Raw genomic sequence first — 25,524 nt, 5'->3', positions numbered from 1 at the left:
AGATTTTGTGAGACTGAAGGTCGTCGGGTAGGATACACCGAACTTGCAAGTGGGATATTCTTCCTACAGGCAGTAGGGGCGGGCAAGAGAGCCTTCATGCCTACATGTGAAAAAAGGACATAGTTTATGGAAATGGCTTAAGGGGTCTGATGCCTGATATCAACATATCGGGGGGGAAAATGGTCACCATATAGCTTGCTTGCTATATACTGTAGTTCTACATTTATATTAGCTAGCTTTTTTTCATTATTATTATTGGTAACACTTTATTTTAAGGTTCACATGTTAGCCACCAATACATACCTAATTAATACCTGTATTAGTGACTTGTAAGGCATGTGTTAGGCAACATTAACCATTTGTTAGGTGTGTATTCACAAATTTCTTGTTCATGACGAATTAGGCCTTTATTATTGATATAATCTTAATAATGACCTTGTAAGCCTTGATCTCTACATACTAATTAGTAGTAAGTACAAAAATAGAATATGCATAACCTACTTGTATACTGTCTGAATAAATCCCAAATAGTAGGAGAGCAGTTGTAGAATAAGCAAGTGTATGGCTCAACCTCATTGCTGCATTTCACTGCCCAGGTTGCTGTGTGAAATAGCACTTAATAACTGGGAGATTGGCTCCTATTCTAAAGTGGAAACTGGTTCCTTGGTAGCAAGCACATTATCATCAGTAATACCTCTGCAGTATGTACTTATTAGTCATGATATGTCAAAATATGGTCCCTGTTCTAAAGTAGAGGCTGGGAGGGTGTTAACAATAGAAAAGAAGATGAGAAAAGTGACAGCACTGACAATGTTTATTTAACAAGTTCTGTAAACATGTTACATTGTACTCTCAATGAGCTCACAAAGCACAAAAAGACTAGCAAAAGCTAGTTTTAACTAGAACTGACAGGATAAAAACACGTCTTTTAAACAAATAAAAAGGGCAAAAGAATTGTCATTCAACACATCTGTGGTGGTCTTCTTTGAAACGGGACCCACCTACCATATATCAAAAACTTGTACACAGCAGGCCTATTTGCCTGAAAACTACAGTAGCAGTAAAGAAATCACACAAAAGAACATTTGCTATTTACTTGCCAGAGTGGACTAGTATTTTATCAGTATTGGGAGAAGGTATTGCTAGTCTTTTTGTGCTTTGTGAACTCATTGAGAGTACAATGTAACATGTTTACAGAACTTGTTAAATAAACATTGTCCCAGCCTCTACTTTAGAACAGGGACCATATTTTGAATGAACAATGTATGCACTAGCAATGTATTAAGGGTAAAGAATGTCTGTATTGACCAGGAGTCTAGACTGTTCCCATCATATAATTCTTAATAATAATAATGCCTGACTTTAGAATATGGAATCAATTCATGACTAATAAGTACATTCTGCAGAGGTATTACTGATGATAATGTGCTTACTACCAAGGAACCAGTTTCCACTTTAGAATGGGAGCCAATCTCCCAGTTATTAAGTGCAATGTGAAATGTAGCAATGAGGTTGAGCCATACACTTGCTTATTCTACAACTGTTCTCCTACTATTTGGGATTTATTCAGACAGTATACAAGTAGGTTATGCATATTCTATTTTGGTACTTACTACTAATTAGTATGTAGAGATCAAGGCTTACAAGGTCATTATTAAGATTATATCAATAATAAAGGCCTAATTCATCATGAACAAGAAATTTGTGAATACACACCTAACAAATGGTTAATGTTGCCTAACACATGCCTTACAAGTCACTAATACAGATATTAATTAGGTATGTATTGGTGGCTAACATGTGAACCTTAAAATAAAGTGTTACCTTATTATTTAAGTGTACCTTGTTAATCACACTAGAACGTATCTACATTTAAGTGTTTTGTTTGTATGCTTCGCTTCACACATTTGTCCATATTGGGGGAGTGAAATAAAGAGTAAAAGCAGTTGGAGAAACGTATTTACATCTGGTCGTCAACACATGGCACGTTTCAAATGTAGGGTTTCTTGTTTTATGTTTAATTGAACCTCTCACTCTCAGTTCGAGATATTCGCTTCCTGACAACTTTCTGATTCATTTTATTTCAGGGACACTCAAATGTAAAGTTGCAGCTGGCTGCCACTTTCTGTATCTCAAACCTCATCTGGAATGAGGAGGATGGTAAGTACAAATGTACATCGAGATCCTTGGTAAAGATGAGTAAAAAGGTGTGTTTTGGTGTTGGTGTATAATCTTACATATAGGTAAGGAAATTCGAAATGAGATCTCTCATTTGTCTATTTCTCCTAGACACAAGTAAGCTTAATCAGTACTACCATTTTCTAATTTTTCATTTCTTAATTTGAACTCCTGAGTAAGAGCCCACCTCTTGTCTCATCCCAAGTCTAATTTATAGCAACACTAAAGAATATTTGCTCTCAGGGTCCCCCTACAGTTAAGAAGCGCAATAATAAACAAACTAAATATGCGTCTTTTGCAACAAAGTATGAACAGCAGTCTGTGGAAAGAGATCACCAAATTCCTGTAGTAAAGCAGCTCTTTTCCATTTCAATTTCAGAGGGGGGCAGTGTTCATACCTGAACACCAAACTTATTTATTTCGAGTAAATGGACCCTATCATGACAGTCTAAAGTGCATCGTCAGTCGTCAAAAGCTTATTCAAATTTAGTAGGATGTCCAGTCCACATTGGGAGTGTTTTCGTTATCAAACGTCGAACGCATGGCGCGACAAGGTGTTCCTAGGTTTCTTAATCAGTTATGGGTGTGTTTGGGGGCGTAACATCATTTAAACCAATGAGAATGACATCTGTCATTCCCTTTAACGGCAGAGAATGTATCAGTATTTTGACAGTCAACGGCGCATTTGAAGGAGGCTGCTTGCAAGACCGTATGGAATAGTCATTTCACTAAACCATGCTTTACTAAAACCTAGCATAGCCTTCACGCATTTGCACTTGTCTGTTATTTGAACTCATTGGCAAAGTGAAACTAACTTCACCATGGTGTGTCAGTCAACGACAAGACAGTTATATGCAGTAAGTTACTTTCACTATTGACTGACAATGGGTTACCATCGAAAACATGCTGGCTGGAAAAAGGCTGGAAAAGCAACACTTACACTAATATTGCTCAAATGACTGAATAAAACAACATTTATCCTGCAAATTATCGACAAATTATTTTCAAATATCATTTTCATCAAACCCTAATCTTAAAGTTTTGGATTTATTTAATTTTGAAAGGGTATTAACTGAATTTGGGTAAAATTGTCAAAACGGTGTAACCACAAAAACATGAACCAAATAATTACACTTGCTAAAAAAAATGTGAAATTCTCTCCAAAATCCCTTCTAAAATAATCTGGCATGATCTTGCACAAAAACTTTTCTATATTTAATACAAGTAATGAAACCCCATTGTTCTGAATGTTTGAATTAATATGGGGAATCGTGTCTGTCACATCAACCACTTAAAATGTCAAGTGGTGTAACCACCATTTAAGGAGCAATTTTGTATGTATTATGTCAGAGAATCATGTGACAGGAAATTATGTCATAGAGAAGGACCCTTCAAGACCCCAACTGCTATGAGTCAAGGTTAGCAACTCTCTTAAAGTAAGATAATAGTGTTTTTACGCCATGGCCAGGCAAGCTTAGGTTAAATGTCAAATGGTATGACCTTTTAAAAATGTTTATAAATCATAATAATCATAAAATATTCAATTAAATGTAGAAACTGTGTTTGAATGTTCACATAAAGGTGAGGTGTGTACATAGTTGTCCATAATAATGCCTGCAAATTTTGCTTTTAAATAGAAATGTCAAATGGTGTAACCGGTTCTGTTTGAGACCAGTTTGATTAGATTCAGGGCCAAGAGTATGTCATTTTAGGTGCCAATTATATTATTTTTATAATTTAAATAGTGACTAACTGTTTAGCATGAACAATAGCTTTTAAAGAGTTTAATTAGATTGCAATTTAAGCGATTTTTGAAATGTCAAAGCTTTTCATTTTAAATTTAAACTTCCATAATAATTTTTTTAATATTTTATTATGATATATATAAATATAAATGTATGTTTACATTTAGTGACCGTACACCCATCGGCCTGTAGATGGTGGTATTGAGTGAAGGGTTGCTGGTAGAAGATGATATTGTCTTACACACACTCTGTCTTGCAAACACACACACACACACATAAACACACATGCACGCACGCACACATGCACACACACTCACATCCACACGCACAGACACACGCATGCACACATAAACACGCACACATACACACATGCACAGACACACATGAATGCACGCACACACACGCACGCACACATACACACACGCACACACACAGGCACACACATACTATCGGTATCAGCCATTATAACGGCCAATATATAATTACAAATTCAGTAAAGGAAAACTGAGGATTGATTCTTCATTTAGGCTGCATTTCCAGTATTGGCATTATGTAGTTTGTCCACCAGATGGCGCAGCGTCTTGCTGCAAGACACACATGCGTTACTAGACTTGTTGCCACTTCACTCACTTATTTCCTACAAGGACAACACTAGTAGCTTATGGCAGAGAATGTCTAATAAGGGTAGGATGATTTTCACATGAAATGTAATTTCCATTTCTTCTTGAAGTCGAAATAAACTTGAGAATGTTAATCGGACATGCTTGGTTTTTACTGCAGGTACGTTATTCTTACACCAGCTTAATGTTATATCCATAGGTAAAATAATGTTATCGTTAGCATTGGTCGAGTGATGGAGGCTAGTTTGATTGTTGGTGTATTTGTGAAACATAAACGTGGTTATGCCAAGCAAATGGATAACAGCACTGTAATTGTCTCTTTCAACTGTCATCTTATTCTTTTCTGACCATACTGACAGGAGCTAAGTTAGTTAGCCACAACGCTAACGTTCACTAAAGCGATGGTTTGCTAATGGAAGATGTACATGAAAGATAACCTGTCTATGATGCATCCTAAACACCAGGCTGGGACATTTCTGCTTGCTAAATAGGTTTTTCTGCTGTTGACTCGCTCCTTGGTGGCCCTGTCAGTGCTTTGTAAAATGTTGCATTAAAGGAACCATATGTAAGATTGTGGCCAAAACTGGTACTGCAGTCACTTTCAAATTACTCTAGAGCGGTGTATCCCCTCCCCCTCCCCCTCCCCCTGACTCAAGGTTGCCAACCCGGATGCCGAAACACTACTGACTTTGTGATTAGTAGATAGGTGGAGGGTGGCGCATCAGGCCAAAACACATGACATGACAAAACACAACATCAACATCAGTTGAGGGCTGCAACTTCACTTTTTAAATGACAATATCCTGGCCGGACTACTGTTGTCAGTGATATAAATATTTGAAATGAACATGATTTCTTAATGTCTAGTGACATATCAGGGCCATTTAATTATTAATTGAAATACATTTCTTGCATACGGTTACTTTAAGACCACAAAAAGTCTATGTGAAATAAATGTGAGCATCTGAGCTAAACACCCACTACTACACCCTAGTTTCAGTCTTCAATTTCTCGCATTTCAACAAAGGTGTTTCAAGTAAGGAAGAGCATGATTTAGGCTTCAAAGACTTAAAGGTGCCATGTGTAAGAATTGAGGTAAAAATATCCAAAAAATGAGCTACACGCATCAAAAGAATGAGAAGAAGAAGAGAGTGATGATGTCATTAAAAAAAATGACAAGGTATAGTGCTGCAGAGATATCAACCTGAATTAGCACGCTAAATTACTAGCCACAGCCCGACAGGTGTCATAATACCAGTTTCGGCCATGGGAGGCGGTATGCGGGCAACATAACCGCCAGCCAAACTGCAATACACGTTTCTCGGTTGTTACTCTAGGGTAGACCAACTCACTTTCTGGAGGTATACTGCCCCCATCTTTTATGGAATGTGGAGTATGAATTGATTTTTTGGCGGACATAACACATGGCACCTTTAAAGTAAAGTAACTGATCATATTTGTAAAATGTTTTGCTTGCATAAAGGGGGAGTCATTAGGCATAAACTGCTCACAATGTAGTTTGTAGCAAAACAAAGACCTCTTTTATTCTTACTATTCTTTCTATTCTATACAACAAAAGTAATTACTGTATATGAAGAGCCTTTTATTGGGGAACTCAGTTAGGCCTATTTAAATACATAATGCCCCATCTTGATTTTACAATGTGTTTGTTAAAAATGACGGCCGATATATCGATTATCAGTTTTTGAAAAACTCAAAATCCCATATCGGTCAGGCTTTATAAGGAGATGGAGGCAAATTGACATACACACACACGCATGCACACACACAGGCACCCACTTGCAAACATTCGCACAAACACACACACAGGCACGCACAGTCACACACACGCGTACGATGCACACAAACACACACACAGGCACCCACTTGCAAACATTCGCACAAACACACACACAGGCACCCACTTGCAAACATTCGCACAAACACACACACAGGCACCCACTTGCAAACATTCGCACAAACACACACACAGGCACCCACTTGCAAACATTCGCACAAACACACACACAGGCACCCACTTGCAAACATTCGCACAAACACACACACAGGCACCCACTTGCAAACATTCGCACAAACACACACACAGGCACCCACTTGCAAACATTCGCACAAACACACACACAGGCACCCACTTGCAAACATTCGCACAAACACACACACAGGCACCCACTTGCAAACATTCGCACAAACACACACACAGGCACCCACTTGCAAACATTCGCACAAACACACACACAGGCACCCACTTGCAAACATTCGCACAAACACACACACAGGCACCCACTTGCAAACATTCGCACAAACACACACACAGGCACCCACTTGCAAACATTCGCACAAACACACACACACAGGCACCCACTTGCAAACATTCGCACAAACACACACACAGGCACGCACAGTCACACACACGCACGCATGCACACAGGCACACACGTGCACACACACCCACGCATGCACATACAAGAATACACAAAAGTTCAAGAGTGGGCGATGGAATAGCAGATGGAGACAAATTGACAAAAAAATGTTTGCAGAACGGATGTACAGGACTGATCAGTGGTTATATTTTGTAACGCTATGTGGTACATCTAGTTTATTATCTAATTAATGATCATCGCTGCATTGATGGATTACTCATAATCTAGCAATATACACTTGAAAAGTAGTCCTATGTTGTATTAGAATTTTGATTTTGAAATATTTCATACTTTAGGGTGTAGGCAATTGGTGCCTTGTTCTTGATAGTGTTTTTTTTTTTCAACATCATTGCTTTCATTGACCTCTATCATTGCTTTGGTCTTACTGAATGCTGTATATTGCCAGTTTATTCCATAATCCACTGCCCTCAGTCGGAGTTGTTACTAAAGTACAGTGCCTACTACAGTGCCTACAAAACTGCTTTTATGTTCAGTAGGGGTGTGATGAGATCTCACGATATTTATTTAAATATGTCTTGTGGAATAGTATCTAGTCTGTGTAGCAGCATTTTTGGTATCTACAGGAAACAATAAAACCACTTAATGACACCGCACTTATTTTTGTGGTAGAAATATCAGTATCGGTGCATCACTAGTTAAAACATTTCAAAATGCACCTGGATTGTTTTGCCTTTTGTGACTTTCAGCTATTTCAGCTATTCCAGTCATATATTTCATCATTGAAGATTTCTTGAAATATTAGCGTTAAAATATTGTCTCGTCTTAGGAACAACGTCGCGAACAATATCGTGTATTGTCTCGTCTCGTGGGCTGAATGTTCAAATTACACAGAGTGTTGAGAAGGGGGTGCTATGTATCCCTTAACTCCTTCAACTCACACTAAAACACTTAATAACAATTTATACATGCAGATACACAGAGGTAATATTTTTAAAGGAGTGTCTATTCGTACCCCTGGTACGAATAGCCTTGGCCACACAACTGGGCTATTCACACCCTGTTACATAACAACAAAAACATGTTGCTCGCGTGCCCAAAAAACATGGCCGACATTCGTTTTTTCGTCAGCAGAAAGTGAAGAATTCTGAACGGTTTCAGCACTAATATCTGTTCAAATTAAAGTTGAGATGGAAAAGTTGTGTTTTATTTTCATAATCTTTGTTCAGTGAACACATAATTCAAAATTTCGTTAATATGACGTTCAGGCCTATAAACTATAAGTTTACCTGCAAACCTCAACTTCTTGTCAAAGTAGATAGTGCAGTGGGCACAGGCAAGGGCTGGCACGTGGGAGACCGGGGTTCGATTCCCGTATGATGCATTTTGGCGGAGTGAGTGTGCATGTGTACCAACGTCTCTGGAGAGAAGGCGCGCAATTTGAATAAGAAATCGGTTCTCAAACGGAAGTTTTGATTGCAACAATTAGCTAGTTCATGCACCAGGGTGTAAATAGCATGCAGTACTATAAACACCTGGGTACTGTACATTGATGCAAACAGCATCAATAAAAAAAAAATATTATTACATTGTGTGATCAATATGCCAGATTAAATGCACAGGGGTGCAAATAGCATACACTGATATTTGTACCAGACAAGGTACTAATAGAACACATTGCTGTGTGCACCGGGCAACTTAATAGCATACATTGATATTTGTACCAGACGGGGTACTAATAGGACACATTACTGTGTGCACCAGGGTACGAATAGAATTCACTTCTTATTGCACCAGGGTACGAATAGCATACACTGCTAATTGTACCAGGGGTGCAAATAGCCTTACCCTATTTTTAACCTTTATATTATGACAACAGCTAAGTTAAATTTAGCGAGCTAATTCATTCGATATTGAACTAGTAGAATTTAACTGCACAGAAAGTAGCTGTGCACACATGCCTTTAATGACATTATAAGTAGCCAGGTTTCTGTGACAGTATTAAGATGGTATGTAGTTTGTGGTGGGAAGATTGTGTTTCATAGATTATGTGGCCACATGGGTGACATCAGATAAAATACAAACATAAAGATGACTTGTATAGGCAATGCAAAATTGCAGCACAAAATTTGATGGCCACCACAAAATTCTGCAGAAAAAACTGATTTGAGGAAAAACAGACCCACACAATATTTAAAAGTGGGCACCGGAACCAAAACATTGACCAGTTTGAGATGATTTTAAATGTCTATAAAATAAAATTTGATAGCAACTAAGCGGTGGTGCATCACAAATTATATTGTTTGTCTCCTGCTGCTTGAGTTGCAATTTTATCCAAGTAACGTGAGCCCGAAATTAAGACAAATGCTGTACTATGGCATTCTTCTCTAGCCATCTATTAAAAAGGATGACATACCAACTAGTATTGGGCAATTCCACGGAAAATTTACTTTTTGTCACATCCATAACGCCAGTGAAATACCTTGGCATTTGTATGATGTGAATGATAACATTCATTTTTTGTGCATTTTTTCTCATTTACATTCTTCAGCCAAAAATAGCAAATGCTCAAATTTCATGTAATCATTCACATCATACTATACCATCGCAATTTATTGGCGTTATGGATGTTACAAAATGTGATTTTCCATGGAATTTCCCTATTATATAAGATTGACCACAGATGTTTTCTGGATAATTTCAGGAAGGTTTTTCTTTGTGGCAAGGTTTCAAAATAGAAAAAATGTGCTCCAGACCAGATGTATTTGAGAGCATTCTTCTTCCAAAACTGAAACATTTAGAAGCCAAGCCAAAGTTTAAGGAGCCAAAGTTTGCATTTCCAACATAGTTATGTTGTATTGCAAACTTTCCGTGTTCAGTATAGTTTGGCCTGTGCTTTCTTTTTCCTTCCAACAATGAGTTCTGTAGCCTGTGAAGAGCCCCTAGCAATATTAATGAGATGCAACAAAAACAAAAAATATGTAAATATCAAGGATGGATAGGACTTGGAAACTACAATGCCAAGAGATGGCGCACAGCAAATGCCAAAGGCAAGAGAGATCTCACAGTGCAAAGGGTCCGAGAGACAGCAGAAGAGGCGCACTGTTTAAAAGTGGTAGGGCTCGCCTCCCAGGGGCAATGGATAAAATTGCCCCCATCAGACCGTCGAGCCAAAGCTGAGCTAGCCAGGCCAGGCCGTGCCAGGGCTAATTGCTTTCACACCTCCAGGTGCGGGTGTTAACTGGTGCCACTTGGGGGTTATATTGGTGCTACTGGCCCCTGATTTCTGACCCACCCTAAACGTTGAGCCACTTGGTGCTAGAGCAGGGCTAGGGGTGGTGTCAAGGTGAAGGCGGGTTCAACCCGTTGTGTGTGGAGTCGAGAAACATGAATGGCTATGAAAGCACAGCAGTATCACACCAAGTTTAGAGATAGCGGTTACGTCCGTGTTAAAGATGTTGGCCTGTCAGTAGGCTAACTCTTTCCAGAGGTCGCCATGTAGCACAGTAAAAAGTGAACTTATTAGTTACTAACATAGACAAGTGTCCCACTAAATTATTCCTGCCAGTGTGTTTTATGCTATCGATAGTGTGGCATACTTTAAAGAACTATCGTAAAAGCTTCAATTTCAGCCCCTTTCGTTTGGAAATTCTAAAATAAAGACGTTTTTAATACTTCAAAATATCATTTGATAAATGAACCTTACATTTTCCAGTAGCCATAGATGTGTAGATTTGAACAAAGTCTGGCTTAGTTCTTAGCAGGAGCATCTGCGGTCCGTGTAACGCTTATCAGTTCAATTATCTACTGCCTTCAAAATTCTATTTTCTTTACTGTGCACTCGGAGTTTGGTGCTGGGCTGGTGGGTGCCTTCTTACGCGGCCCATCGTCGAGAAATCAAAATTCCACTGGAGCTCCAAGCGGATTTGAACACACAGCCTTATAACACTCTTCGAGTCACGGTAAAATGTCCTTTATGGTACATAGATACATTTAGATACACTTATGTTATGTGTGCTTGCGTTTCTTTAGGAATCCGCCATCTTGGTTTGTAGGCCTATAGAAATGAATATTAAGTGACATACGTAAAAGGGCAGAAATAGGTGACTGACTTCGATAGCATACAGTAGGCTATAGGAAAGAGATACGCGACTTTATGCTTATCCTGTTTGAAAATGGGTGGTATTGGTGACGTTTTCACAAGCGAGGGCGTGTCAAGGTGTAATGCGGAGAGGTTATGGCCTGACAGTCTGAACACAAAGGTCTCAGGGTTATGAGGCTTGTAGACCTGGGCTACTATCACGAGGTGGCCCCTAAATTACCCTAGCCTGGCCTGGCTCGACGGTCTGAAGCCGGCTAATGGTACCAAACACTGGAGTGACCATTGTCCTGGAAGGAGCTCTGGGGTATATACCAAGAAGGCCCCTATGGGAGGAACAGCCACCAAGTGCCCGCTTTCTATGTTACATCAAACTTTGGACTGTAGTTGACCTGAAGAAGAAACTTGTCTTTTCAAAAGATGTGGCACTAACCCCACTCCGATCATCAGACATGGTCCTCCTATGCAGGAGTAAAAAGACCATTCTGGTAGTAGAGCTTACAGTGCCCTGGGATGACAAGATGGACATCTCACATCAGCTGAAGAAAGCCAAGTACCAGGATTTGATGGACGAGGCTCACGCCAAAGGATGGCACGCTGCTTTATTCTCCATCAAAGTCGAATGCTGTGGCTTCCCGGCAACATCAGTGCAGTGCTTCCTACAGAAGTCGGGATTGGTACCCAAACAGCTAAAGAAAGCCACAGCAGCTGAGAGCAGCTTTAGAGGGTTGTGGCAAACCCAAGTTCGCATGTGGAACCCTGCAGCAGGTGAAAGACAAATTAATTCTTGGCACCCCTACTCGGGTACAGACTAAGGGGCAAAACACAAAGCACAAAGCTTTTATAAGGGTGCAATCAGACAGACGTTGTCAATTCAGTGAGAGGTCTTTTTTTCTGTTTTGTATCGTGTTTTTATTAAAACACCTTGTGTTGCGTTTAAGAAGCAATAAGCTGCCCAGTCTGATCGTGCCCTATGGTCTGCATGTTTCATTTCTTTTTCATGAAATAACTGGTGCCTGTCTTCTCAGGTTCACAAGCACGACAGGACAAGCTGAGAGAGATGGGATTCGTGGATGTGCTGCACAAACTTACCCAGGCTTTAGACCCCAACCTTTGCGACCGGTATGTTAATAGCACACACGGTACCCATGGGGTCTTAAAAGTATTGAAAAAGTCTTAAATGTATTATTGTCAAATTTAAGGCCTTAAAAGTATTGAATTTTGGGTTACACTTTACTTAACAGTGTCGACATAAGAGTGACATGACACTGTCATGAACGTGTCATAAACAAGTCATAAACGTTTATGACATAACGCTTCTGTTATTAAGTATCATACATTTTTTGTCATAACAAGATAGGGCTAGGTTTGGGGTTAGGGTTAAAGGTTAGGATTAGGTTATAGGGTTAGGGTTCATGTGTCATGACAGTGTCATGTCACTCTTATGTCGAGTAAAGTCAAGTAAAGTGTCAAGTAAAGTGTTACCGAATTTTGTTTACAAATTCTTGAATTTCATTCACAATTTTTCCTTAATGGAAACAGTAACGTCAATTAATTTCTGAGGGACCATGATACTGTAGATCCCAAGGGGAAAATATGTGTCTCTTCAGAAAATAAACAAACTATCGCTTTTATTTTGAAACGTATGTTCACGGTTTTCATCCCTTAGTCATTCACACCATTAAAGTGGAAGAATGTGCAAGCACAGGTGCGTCTGAAATATTAGCTGGAATAGTGATGTGAGCTGACCAGGAAAGATGTCTAGGGTGAGGTCACAGGTGGGATAGTTGAAACTTTCAGAATTAAATATTCAAAAAGAGAAAATTAGCGTAGCAATGTAGCAGCATATTCAGTTCTACTGTTGTAAACGTTATCAATATTAGACTGCTAACCTTATGTTGCTGATTTTGCATGTTAAAATATAATAGACGTGGGATACTGTAAAAATAATAGATGAGGGCTATTGTATTCAACTGTATAGGCTGCAAAGAGTCTCTGTGATGAAGAATACATTAAGTTTGAACCTTTGGCAAAAGGTGTCAGTATAGTAACGGCTAAGGTAAATAATTCATGCTCAGAAATTGTCTTTGTTTTAAGGCCTGAACCATGTCTTTTATATGCAATTTGTATGATATTCTTTAATCTTTAAGCACCCATTTCTTACCATCATATCTCTCTTTCTTTCTTTCTTTCTTTCTTTCGTTCTCTGTCTATCTCTCCCTCAGTGCAAAGACAGCAATGCAGCAGTACTTGGCGTGACCTCAATGGCTTGGAAGTTCACCTTTTTCTGTCTTTTGTTGCACAAGACACCTTTTATTTTGAGCCAAGGCACTCTGTTGCTCAAAAAAGGTTGTGGGCCCATGTTATGTGTGACCCAAGCTTTATTTGATGTTCATATATTTTAATGTACTTTTTGGATGTGAAGATTGTACTCAATGTGTGTAAGAGGCACTGTGTCACAGAACATTTGGTGCTTTGGACTCCATAATGGAATCTGAGCAGTCTCTGAGAGAAGTTACATTATCATTTATTTGAGTGGCAGTAAATACTTGCTATAAATGTTATTTTAAATGCTTTATCAGGAGGAGATATGAAACAGATTTTTCCCTTGTGGATAAATACCTCAAATGTATGTATGTGTGTGTATGTATATACACACATATATATACATATATATTTTTGATTTTTAATACCTCCTTCCCCATCAGATATCTGTGTCTTTTTTCAGAAATGAAGTAAATGCTATTCAAGAGTATGAAAAAATGCTTATTCACATTTTGAGTATTGGAACTAACACTCTGATAAAAAAAAGAAAAATAAAGTGGTGATTACTTTCATCGCACTTCTTTGCTGTCAGAAATGATGCTCATCTTTTGCATCCTTCCTCAAACAGTGCAATGCTGTGATAGCTCAAATAAAATAGTGAAAAATAGTGAATATGTCTTATAGAATACACATGCAATCTTTTACCTGTAGTTTTTTTGTGTTCTGTTTCCTCTGCATTAAGAGGGTCAAGGGTCATTGGCCCCGATTTTGGCAGCAGAGCTTGAAGCGGTAAACTACGTCAAGGCGGGGGCTCTGAAATGGGCGAGACCTATGAAGGTATATTGGGTGCAAAAGTGGCGAGCACATTTAACTGCAGATTTTGCATGTGCACACTAAAGTCATAAATGTGTAACAGTAAAGTTGAAGTTGTACATATTTTTTTATATCTTGTTAACACAAAATAGTTAAATAATAATAAAATACTAATGCATCCGAAGTTGTGCATCTGTGAAATAATTTCTCATGAATAAAATTCTACAGATCGCTTTGATTTTCTTGCACGACTACAAGTCAATTGATACAAGTGCTCGAATCTGCTTCTACGAGTGACGATACTTTTGCTCCTGGCTAGGTGATATAATAGGAGCAAAACGATTTGTATGTGTGCACGTCGAGCGAATCGATCGAGAAAACAAGGCGGCCGGATCTGGATCGCGCTCAGACTACCATTGCCTACTCATAAAGTAAGTAACCTCAGCATGTTTCCTTATGACACACGAAGGACACACGATTTATAGTTTTTCTTTGCACAAAGCGAGGAAAAAAATGTTGCGGTGTAAAGTTTTACGACCTTATTATTCATAATGTCTGCACAGCAAACAATTGCTAACTTGCCTTGCACTATCCAATAGTCTTAGGTGCAAGATACAAGTCAGCTGTTGAAAATTGCAGAACGATTGTGTCAGATTGTGTGTCCTAAAGATTTTGGACGGGCAGTGTTATATTTCTGTACTTCTAAACTAGTTATTTATCTAGCGATAGCTAGCTTGATCTGGCACTGGAGGATTTAGCAAGCAGGTAAACTAAGCTAAACATAGCTGTCATGATAATGTAAACCAACAAACAAGATAACTTTCTTCATATTATTATCATGTTACTTACCTTATGAGCAGGCAATGGTAGTCTGAAGCGATCCAGATCCGCCGCCTTGTTTTCTCGACGATTCGCCGACGCGTGCACACATACAAATCGTTTTGCTCCTATTATATCACCTAGCCAGGAGCAAAAGTATCGTCACTTTGAGAAGCAGATTCGAGCACTTGTATCAATTGACTTGTAGTCGTGCAAGAAAATCAAAGCGATCTGTAGAATTTTATTAATGAGAAATTATTTCACAGATGCACAACTTCGATGCATTAGTTCACATTTGGGTTTACAAATGCACGTAATGTTGTGCATGTTCTCAGATTATGAAACACGGATGTGCAAATGTGTTTCGCACCAACGCGCTGCAACGATTGGAGCAAAAGTGTCGAAAAGTCATTGACTCTTGAAAGTTGTGACTCACAGGATAGGATTTGTATACCTGTAAAAAGGATTTGTGAACCCGTAGCCCCTATTTTGTGTTAACAAAATATAAAAAAATATGTACAACTTCAACTTTACTGTTACACATTTATGACTTTAGTGTGCACATGCAAAATCTGCAGTTAAATGTGCTCGCCACTTTTGCACCCAATATACCTTCATACACCTGGGCCCTCCCACCGTGACGCACAGCTCAGTAGCTCCAGGAAGCGCTCACATTCAGGGTTTCGGAGGAAATGAGTTCCCAGTATTCTCAAGGATTAAAGTTCTCCGTCGTACAACGGATTTCCGTCAATTTGATTTTAGAAATGCAGATGCAGATCCGATGAGGGAAAAAAATGGGGGGGGGGAGACTATCACCTTTTCTTTTCCTTAGGCAACTACAAATATTAGGTCCGATGAATTAATGTGTGTGATGGTAAATGTTTAAAGACCTAATAGTGTTCTTGAGAACTTTCTGTGTCTCAACCGCTCAAGAAGATACGTCAGCCATGAGTTTCGCTTTGTTTATGTTGTAGCTACATGCTTGTCTCATTGGCCTGGGGCGTTTGCTTCAAAAAAAAGAACACGTCTGGAGGACTAACAGTCTAAAAGTTGGATTATAGTGACACAATCGAGACAGCTGATACAAGGATACAATCATACAAGGAAGTTTATTGTAACATGCATATAGTTACTGGAAGTAAGAAATGCAGTGAAATTATGTCTGGTGTCAGCCTATTTGTGCATTTATGGGGGTAAAAGTGCAGTAGAAGAGGGGTTTAGTAGATTAAGTGGCAAGGGCTGCATAAGAAAGGTAGGGGAGGATTGGGATGGGGGGGGCACCAACAAGGAGCACCCAAGAGCAACAGGGGCAAGGAAAAACTCCCTTACCAAGGAAGAAAACTTGGGCAGATCCACGGCTCAAGGGGCTAACCCATCTGCCAGGGGTCTTGGTGTGTGTGTTGGGGGGATGACAAGGGAGATGGGATAGTGTGCAATATGTGTGTTGGAGAAGCTTCCTCATGAGACAATGTGCTGTGTATTGGGGGGGGGGGGGGCAGTGTGCTGTAAGTATGTTGGGGATGTGTGTTGGAGAAGCTTCCTGATGAAATAATGTGCTGTAAGTATGTTGGGGATGTGTTACTACTAGTAACTGTTGAGTTTGTGACGCAGAGACAGCCTTGTAGCCTATTTTGCTTAGTCCTCACTTTTAACGACAGTTGTGAGTGTATGTTGACAAAATATAACCATGCAATTAAAATAGTCAACTTAAAACTTTGCTATTATTAATTTATAGCACAAAACCATAACCAGTAGGTCTACCAGAACCTCTATTAGCGTCATGATTTGTGTGCGTCTATTTGTCAAGGCCACTATAGCTGTCATGGATGCGTTGTTGCTAAAGGAAGGCACAGGTGTCAGAAGACCGCCATAAGGTTACCTACCGTTCGTGCACTTCAGGACATCTTCCCTACCTGGTGCAACTAGCCACCACGACAGAGGTAGGCTACATTTATCTATGGCTGACCGCGTTTTGCGCTCAGAAAGTAGGCCACGCGATGTTCTTTCATAGCGCAACACCGACCTGTCCCTCACCATATCGCAACCTCTTGTCAACCTTATACAATCTGTTGCTGAAGACAAAAGCGCCCTCTCCAGATTGTCGTTATCAAATGCGCAGACCTCCTGCATGAGCACACACAGTATTGCTGCTCATTGGAAAACTGAGTTGTCTGTAAAACTCAAAATTACCATGTTTTCATTAAATGCGGATGAGGCAACAAATGGAAATGAACAATATCTAGAATGTTCTGATTCGTTACTTTGATGAGGAAATGGGATTGTATAGATTTTACTTGTTGAATTGCATATTAACAAGAAAAACAATCTCCCCTTTAAACACTTTTGGCCTGAAGTAATTAAATAAGAGTGTAAGTTAAAGCCTTTCTACATTATTGCTGCAGTAGAAAAGAACAGCAATGGCTAATCAGCAATGGTCAGGGATGGTACTGAAATATTATATCAGGAAAACTCAATCTCAATCAAGAACACTCAATTCGCCTTATTCACATGGCAGCCATTGGCGGCTAAAACGAGGCTACAGGGTACACAAACCATAGGATTGTTATGTTCTATGCATTCACCTGTAGGTGGCATTAATTATATAGTAAGTGTACCCTGTAGCCTCGTTTTGGTTTAAACAATGGCCACTGCGGTGAATAAGGCTTAATACTCCCTTTACTTTGCTGTTTGCATCTTTTTGTACATTAAAAACCAATAGGTCGCGACCGCAAAAGGGGTGCTATCTTCATAGGTAGATATGAACAACGTATGACTTATGGTCTGAAAAAAGTTCAGTCAAAGCACTTTGGATACAAGACACCAACCCACAATCACCACATTCCCAGGGAGTAACTGCTTCTCTGCCTCTTCACTGAGTGTACCTGTCCTGCTGAGTGTACCTGTCCTGCTTGCAAAAGTTGACTGTTGTTACTGTAGTTGGAAAGCAGATCTGGTTCTCTCATGAGTGCTTCTGTACCACCACCCACGCTTGCCCTCTCACAGTGTGGGGCATCTAGTTTAACAGAGTGCAGCTAGTCTGTGCAGATGCTGCCGCCGGATGAGAGGCACTCAGGCAGTCATGTTTGAAATGGCCAAAAAGCAGTGACGACAGAGTTTCAGCAGCCTGCAATGGCTAAAGGTGGAGTGGTCAGTGCTGCTACATACTCTGGGACATTAAAGGCTGAGGGGACCGTTGGTGCTATTGAGGCTGAACGTGACGTGAGAGTGACTGGGGAGCAGAGCACAGTGTGATGACTGCAGCCTGCAGTCAACGGCACAGTTGCGGGTTACTGTACAGGATGGCTCATCTCTGCCTGCGTGCTGCTGAATGAGCGGTTGAACTGTGCTGGGTCTGGGCAGTGAGTATCAAACATCATCACAACTTCAGCACTCACGTCCTCAACACATCTACCCCGTCTGCGGAGACATTCATCGGCAACATCTATAGCCGGAAGTGTGCTAAAGTCCGCCATGGGCATGCCAGAGTATGGGAGTTCACTAAAGCTCTGCTTCAGTATATCAAAAACAGCTGCAGGATGGCTATAGGGGTTAATTTCTGGGTTGCTATGTAGTGAAACCTTTACAATGTCCCTCGCTTTCCCCATCAGTCTGCTTGCTATCACATCATACATTTCAGCAGTGCTTTATTTGCGCCGGCGAATGTAAGCCTGCATCAAATCTTCCCATTCATGGACAGTACATGTGTCAGTACGATCACCTCTGAAGAATGGGGACGGTTTAATATCTGATTGGACAACCACATTCAGCCTTGAAGCATCCAGGCAGCCCCCTGAATAGGTCTGTGGAGTATGTGCTGGGTCTGAATGAGTGCTAGGTATAGAGTGAGGCATTGTATTATTAATGTCATGTCCTTGTTCTGCATATCTATTGGTAGGATAGCCAATTGAATTTACCACCTGTTCTGGTGGGCTTCTAACGACGCGGGTAATGGGAGTGGAACATGCTACTGGATTCAGAACTGACTGCCCTACTCTCTGATAACTGGCCTCTCCATCTGATTCCATAGAGCAACCCCTCCCAAGCCCATTAGATACGTAAACACCAGGGTGAGTTTGCCAATAGCTCCTGAAAAAGTTCACGTATACCAACTATATTACAGGTGTTAATGTGCTATCTCAGCTACCTAGCTAAACTACTGTACACCACTGTATGGCTATTTTTGGCATGTGGCTAGATGGACATAAATGCATTTAAAAAGTACATTTACAAAAAGAACTCACAAATAATATACATAAACTGAATACAAACAATATAAGGTGAAGCAATCTTATGGATGACAATATTTAATCGAAATATTTATAAGATTGCTTATTAGGCTGCAATCAGTCAACCTACCTCTCTCCATAAAGATATTAGACAGGAAAGAGGAAGGGGGGACAAGATTAAGGGGGAGAGGAGGGGCTACAACTCAATACCAATGTGGAATAAATTGAATAGATTTAAACTGTAATTAGATAACCTCAATCTATTGTGCATTTATGTGATTCGTACATACAGTAAGTATAAAGTCTAACCTGTTAGACCAACAATAGCAGCTGGATTGGGCCACTAATAAATGCAGCTGACCTGTCACATGTGCATGTTTTGTAAACTTTTAGACAGACAGACAGACAGCACTGGATTGAGGTGGCAGATTTGTTACATTTGTACGTGAATGAATTTCAGCCATTTGAAAGGTGTGTAGACTTTCTCAGCCATCTGTTGATGATTATTGGTAATGCCACAAGGGAGCACTCTTTCACTTTAGTCTGTCTTAACCATTTTAAATGAACTAAATGACAAATTTTTACACATTCCTGTATATTCTTCCTACATTTCCTTTGGAATAAATAAGTGAAATAGTGTGTTGTTTGACTCCAGCGCCCTATGCATCCACCCCATCCACTGCTACCACCCAGACCACCCAGATAACAATTTCCTTTGGGCCGGATCCGCATAAAAGCATTTAGATCCGCCTGTAGCGGACATAGGCCTACGGTATTTGACTGTGGGCCAGATCTGCACCTGATAAAGGTTTCAGCTCTGCTAGCAATGCTGTTTTATCACCAGTTTACAGATTTGTCCCAGGTCCGATTTCCGCAACTCAACAGGAAGTCAGGAGATGCGTTTAAAATACAAAACACTGATTTGGCCCAAACCCGTGATACGGATATGAGCTGAAGGACTATTTGTTTCACAGCAGACCCAGGTGGTAATAATGACATTAATTAAGGTGTGATTCTGCAAATTGACTTTCCTTTCCCTACTTCAATGTCAACTGGCTGCTAAAGAAAAAAGGGTATTTTGGAATGGCAGAAATTTAGAAACCATGGGGGTGCACTATGTTCCCATGGCCATTTCATTTCTACAGTAAGGCTGGAAATTAAGATATAGTTGGCTCAGTATTTATCACATGCTCGTTTCATTATTTTTATTATTACCTAGCATGGTAAAAGTAGTCAATTGTTGTTTGTGTCAGATCTAACAGTGCTATGAGACAACCCCATATTTTTGACACGCATGCAGGAGTCCGAGCAGTAACGTTAATCAAGGATCTTTGCTTTGCTCACTATCAATGTTTTGACATGATTAGCCAGACTGTGGTTGGTCTAGGATGCAGCCCAACTTTTCAAGGTAGGCTATCTGCTTTTTATCTCTGTTGGTTTATTCAGAGACAACAAGCAGCCGAGCGATTGATAACTTTACTGTAAGGTTAAAACTATGCTATTATTTTCCAGCAATAGCCTATACTAGCTTAACTTACAGTGGGCAAAAAAACAGCCATCACAAAAACAATTTTGGAAAAACAGTGATAACGCTAACAGGATCACTGATGATAAAAGACGAGTGTAATTGTGAGTTAGCCTATTTTCAAAAAGGAATACATGGCTGATGTTTATTTTGTGTTGTTTCAGATTGACCATGGAGATGACTGAGGCATGAAGACAGCCTGAATATCGATTGGGAACAGTGGAATTGTTCACCCTAGCCTACTTAAACTTTGTCTGGGATTGCACTTCTACAGCCAGGTTGTTGATATAAATAAAAAGTAACAAGACACTTATGTGTAAAGTTTCCCTCCCCCCTCTATTGTGTTTGTAGCCTAGCTTATAATGTTTAGTTGAGCTGTTGGGAAAACGTTACGAACTTGTAGCCTGGGTGAACCTAAACGAACCTGTTAGCAAATATGTAGCAAACAGATTTTTCAGAATAATTACCAATCACATTTCACATGTCAAATAAAGCCGGCTGATATCTGATAAATGGGTCCGTACCGCACACAATAAACGGACCCGTATTGCATATGATAAGCAGGTCTGGAACACGTCAGTAACACAGAGTATCATATGGAACTGGGCCAGTCTTAGCCCTTATTGGCACCAGATCCGTCAAATGGATCTAGACCAATTTTGGACCGATGTGTGTTTGGACGCCGGATCAGGTCCATTATGCAGATACTTGCTGGTAGGTGTGGCCTAGTTCCGTCCCTGTGTATTTTTGCTATCTGGGCAGTCTTACTGTGTGGTGCTTGATCCACTGTATCCAATGACAGTTACAGTGCTATTTGGTGATGTGTCTATATTGCACACATCTTATAGATGATGTGGGCTTGGATAAAGCATAAAAGAAAGCATGAAAAACATTAGAGACAGCTGCAGGTGTTTCATTCAACCAGACCTGGTAATATTTTTTCCATTTCTGATTTATTCACAAGGCCTACTGTTAATAACACATTGTTGCTCTGGGGTATTATTGGTAACAAAAACAGGCAGTCTCTTGGGACAAAGAAATAGATGACATAAACTACATTATAATTTAAGCCATTGTGGTTGACAACTTGGCACTGATGAGAAATTCCACAAGCCTGGCTGACCAAGATATGGTAATTACTTGAATTTCCCCTTGGGGATCAATAAAGTATCTATGTATCTATCTGTCTACTTAGTTTACTTAAGGCAGGTGAAAAGGGTGACAATAATCAATGGAGTTGAGTTCTTGTTGTCTTTATTTGGAAAGGGACTGAAAAATGGATAGATTGTCTCATTAAAAGAGACATCTTTAAAAGAGTAGATAGGAGTCCATCTGTCTGCATCATAAAAAGAGACAAAACCTGCCTCATAATCCACAAACACTCCAACCCTCTCTGGCTTTTCTTTGAGTGTGAGGACAACAGAGGGACCAGCTAGTGCTTTATATATGTCATCTCTCAGCCATATTGTCCAGTATCCAGTCAGGGGACTTGCTTTAATGCTTCCCTTTCTGTTAATGGACTCTCTGGCTACCCCTAATATCCATGCAGTCTTTCCACTGATCTGCACCTCATAGTAAAATCTACCAGAGGTGAAGCCCTGCTTTCCAAGGACACAGACAACAGGATCAAAGCGCTCAGGGTTGTCAGGGAGGTTCTGTCGTATGTCAACATGCCACACTCGTTTCCCATCAGCAGACAGGATGAGGTTGTTTTCGGCTGTATCAGGATCCAGAGATACATCGACTGCAAGAGTGCAAAAGCACACAGATTAAAGTTCAGTAAGGGAACAGCCATATCGGACATGTTGCTTCTGTTAACTTCAATGGAGTGATCCCTGACCAAATGATATTGAGAATACTTTTATCACACATACCCACATACTGTGCCATTTCCATCTCTGTTAGAAAAGGAAGAACATGTTTAGTACTTTAGTATTTCCCTCATTTATTGGACATTGAATCTAATGCTCAACATATAAACATGACAGCATCTATTTGCACTGAGATACACATAGCATTGGCCACCCAATGACGCTATTTTCCACCAATAAATAAATTAATAAGGGAAAACAAACACAAGTGCACAATTTCAAAAATCCTTCAGGAACCATTGAAAAATAATGTGGGATGAGAATATTTAAGTAAGGGTGGCCTGCAGTAAGCACTATATAAGATTTTATATCTATATATAAAGCAAGAAGCGTCTGTATGTCTGTGGTACGCATATCTTGCTGACCATTTGTCAGACTGACCTAAGATTTCGTATGTGGCTCGCGTGTGGCATAAAGATGTGCACTCTTGATTTTGAAGATTTTTGAATGCATATTTCAAAATATGCTTATTTATGTAGGACGTTTATCGCTGCACTGCACTGTTTCCAATGGGACTAGTTTCAGGGGAGCTCCACCCCATGGATCGTGTACTGACAGGTCTCACTTTGATGATAGTCAGTCGCAATTTAAAAAACGGATTACTCGGGAACCGCTTGTGGGTTAAGATGCAAGACGATTAACATGTCTGACCTCAACAATAAAGACTCCCTGTATGCAGTTTGCTTGCATAAAATTATTACGCGGATTTTGCAACAACACGCCAACAAACACGGGTATGTAGTGACCACTCAAAATAAAAGTATGTGCAATAAACTGACGCTTCGAATAGCCCAGGCTACTTTGGACTTGAGACTTTGACTAAACAAACGACAATTCCGACTGCAAGGTCCCAAATTGAAATGAGCGATAGGCTAATGCCACATAGCTAGACAACAACAAGTGGCAGACTGAGCGACGTCACTTATGCTAAAGACTGTTTTTGAGTCACATCATTGCAAATTTTAAACAATGATGCATCATTCCACAAAATGGTTTGTCTTCAGTATTAGGAAGTTATTCAGTAAGCTTAATACACATTTAGCCTTAACTCAAAACAGTTGTTAGGCTTATGTCATTCTGATCTGTAGAAATGTCACATGCAGCCATGCCAAAATTTATTACACATGTATTAGAGGCCACATTAATTATAGGCTAATATATTATAATATACAGTATTCATTATTGAATGCGTATAAAGCTGAAATTATGTTTTCCAAATCATCCTATTTTTAAAGCAGGCATACCTGTGGGCATGTAATTGGGCTACGGGTTTTCTTCAGGAATGGCATGTTTGAACGGGCACTGCTCTAGTATATAGAATCTTACATAGTGCTTACTGCAATTTGATTTGGACAAAAGCTTCTGCTAAATAGCTTACAGTTAACTTTACAAGTAGTGAGCAAGCTCAGTATATTTGTGGATGTCCTGGGAAAATGCAGTTTTAACCAGAAGCAGATTTAATAACATCTCAACACTCACTCGGATGACAAAGTCTCTTCTGTAGTTTCTTATTCTCATCAGCCACTGTGTTGAATCTGTCCTGTAAGAAGGATTTCTCTCTAGTTAAGTTGTTACATCTAACCTGTAATTGGGAAATGTCCCTTGTCAGGAGGCTGTATCTGTTCTGTAACATCTCTATTTCCCTAGTCAGATTATAAGACATGGTTTTTATCTGATTGGTCTCTGTAGGTGTTTTGAGTAGCAGTCCTATGATGGTGGCCACCAGCAGACCACAAAGTAGCCCCAGACACGCCACAGCACACTTGTAACGTCCTGGGAGAGAAGAAATGTAATTATATGCCTAGTAGGTCTAATGAGAAATAAGAGAAATCAAGTGAAATATTCATATTTACCAAGTTGAAGACTGTTTGGCTCTCGCTTGTTCTGTTTAGACTCATTGGAAACCACATAGATATGTTTTCCTTCATTTTGTTTTGTCTCTTCATAAATGTTTTCAGACAATTCCATTCTTCTCTTGTTGTTGTCTGACAGTAAATCCGGTCTGCTCTGGCTTCAAGGCAGAATAACTTGCAGCTGAAAATGTTGAAAAAGGAAATAAAAAGTCACACTTTCTTATGAAAGTAATGCATTTTGTGTTGGCCCACCACTGCAAATGTGGAGAGATGGTGACAAAGCATGTCCAATTTCCCGGATTTTCTGGACCATTGGCATACACAATACCAAAATGCCATTCCAGATGACCTGTTAATTTGCTGGTCAATTACCAAGAGGGTCTACAGAGCCCCAGAAGGGACATACAGGGGGGGATATCCATGAGTTGAAAAAAATATATATTTTGCAATATATCACAAAGTTGTCATTTATAGGAAGCTTTTCCAAATACTCCCATGTCAGCTCGGCAACATAGAAACCACAATAATAGAGTACACAGACCTGTAAAACAGGACAGGGCCAGACTGCAACGAACAATTAAGGCTGCAGAGAAGTACATTGGAGCTGACCTTCCCTCAATCCAGGACCTGTACCAGTCCAGGGTCAGGAAAAGGGCAACAAAAATCTCTGCGGACCCCTCACATCCTGGTCACAAACCTTCAACCTCCACCTCTGGTAGGCGATACAGGGCACTGTTCGGCAAAACCACCCAACACAAAGACACCAGACACAAACCCTAGGAAAAACACCCTAACCCCAAGCAGTCACTCTGTTGACCGCTCAGAAACAGCCCCCACCCTTACACTGAACAAAGTCAATCATCACTGTTCTGCTCACCTACCTCATGTATATTTAGGGCCCGAGCACTGAAGGGTGCAAGGCCCTATTGTTTTTGCAAGGATTATTATTAGGGTAAGGCTATTTGCACCCCTGGTACAATTAGCAGTGTATGCTATTCGTACCCTGGTGCAATAAGAAGTGAATTCTATTCGTACCCCGGTGCACACAGGAATGTGTCCTATTAGTACCGCCTGGTACAAATATCAATGTATGCTATTTAGGTACCCTCGC

The 25,524-nt window shown here is 40.0% G+C and overlaps 2 protein-coding genes across 4 annotated transcripts in view; one reads left to right on the top strand and one right to left on the bottom strand.

Annotated features, from left to right (window-relative positions):
* The window catches only part of armc8 (armadillo repeat containing 8), a 272,052-nt gene extending 258,174 nt beyond the window's left edge, over positions 1 to 13,878 (top strand). For 2 of the 3 annotated variants that reach the window (XM_048239967.1, XM_048239966.1), the window contains 3 exons: positions 2,088 to 2,160; positions 12,070 to 12,163; positions 13,267 to 13,878. In XM_048239967.1, coding sequence (XP_048095924.1) covers positions 2,088 to 2,160; positions 12,070 to 12,163; positions 13,267 to 13,300 — 201 coding nt within the window. In that variant the 3' untranslated portion in view covers positions 13,301 to 13,878. Of the gene's footprint in view, positions 1 to 2,087; positions 2,161 to 12,069; positions 12,164 to 13,266 lie in introns of those variants that run through there. The other variant, XR_007193229.1, reaches the window with a different exon arrangement.
* A 7,758-nt stretch (positions 13,879 to 21,636) lies between these two features.
* On the bottom strand, positions 21,637 to 24,657 carry LOC125292590 (zinc-binding protein A33-like). The gene is made up of 4 exons (XM_048239971.1): positions 24,414 to 24,657; positions 24,040 to 24,333; positions 22,564 to 22,587; positions 21,637 to 22,433 (listed from the first exon to the last, which is right to left on the bottom strand). Exons 1-4 carry the CDS (start codon positions 24,526 to 24,528, stop codon positions 21,886 to 21,888), a joined length of 981 nt encoding a protein of 326 aa, XP_048095928.1. The 5' UTR covers positions 24,529 to 24,657; the 3' UTR covers positions 21,637 to 21,885.
* Positions 24,658 to 25,524: the final 867 nt, after the last annotated feature.

This window comes from Alosa alosa, chromosome 3 (genome assembly GCF_017589495.1).
Source record: "Alosa alosa isolate M-15738 ecotype Scorff River chromosome 3, AALO_Geno_1.1, whole genome shotgun sequence".
In the NCBI taxonomy this organism is placed as follows: domain Eukaryota; kingdom Metazoa; phylum Chordata; class Actinopteri; order Clupeiformes; family Clupeidae; genus Alosa; species Alosa alosa.
This window is presented reverse-complemented; position numbering and strand designations above follow the sequence as displayed.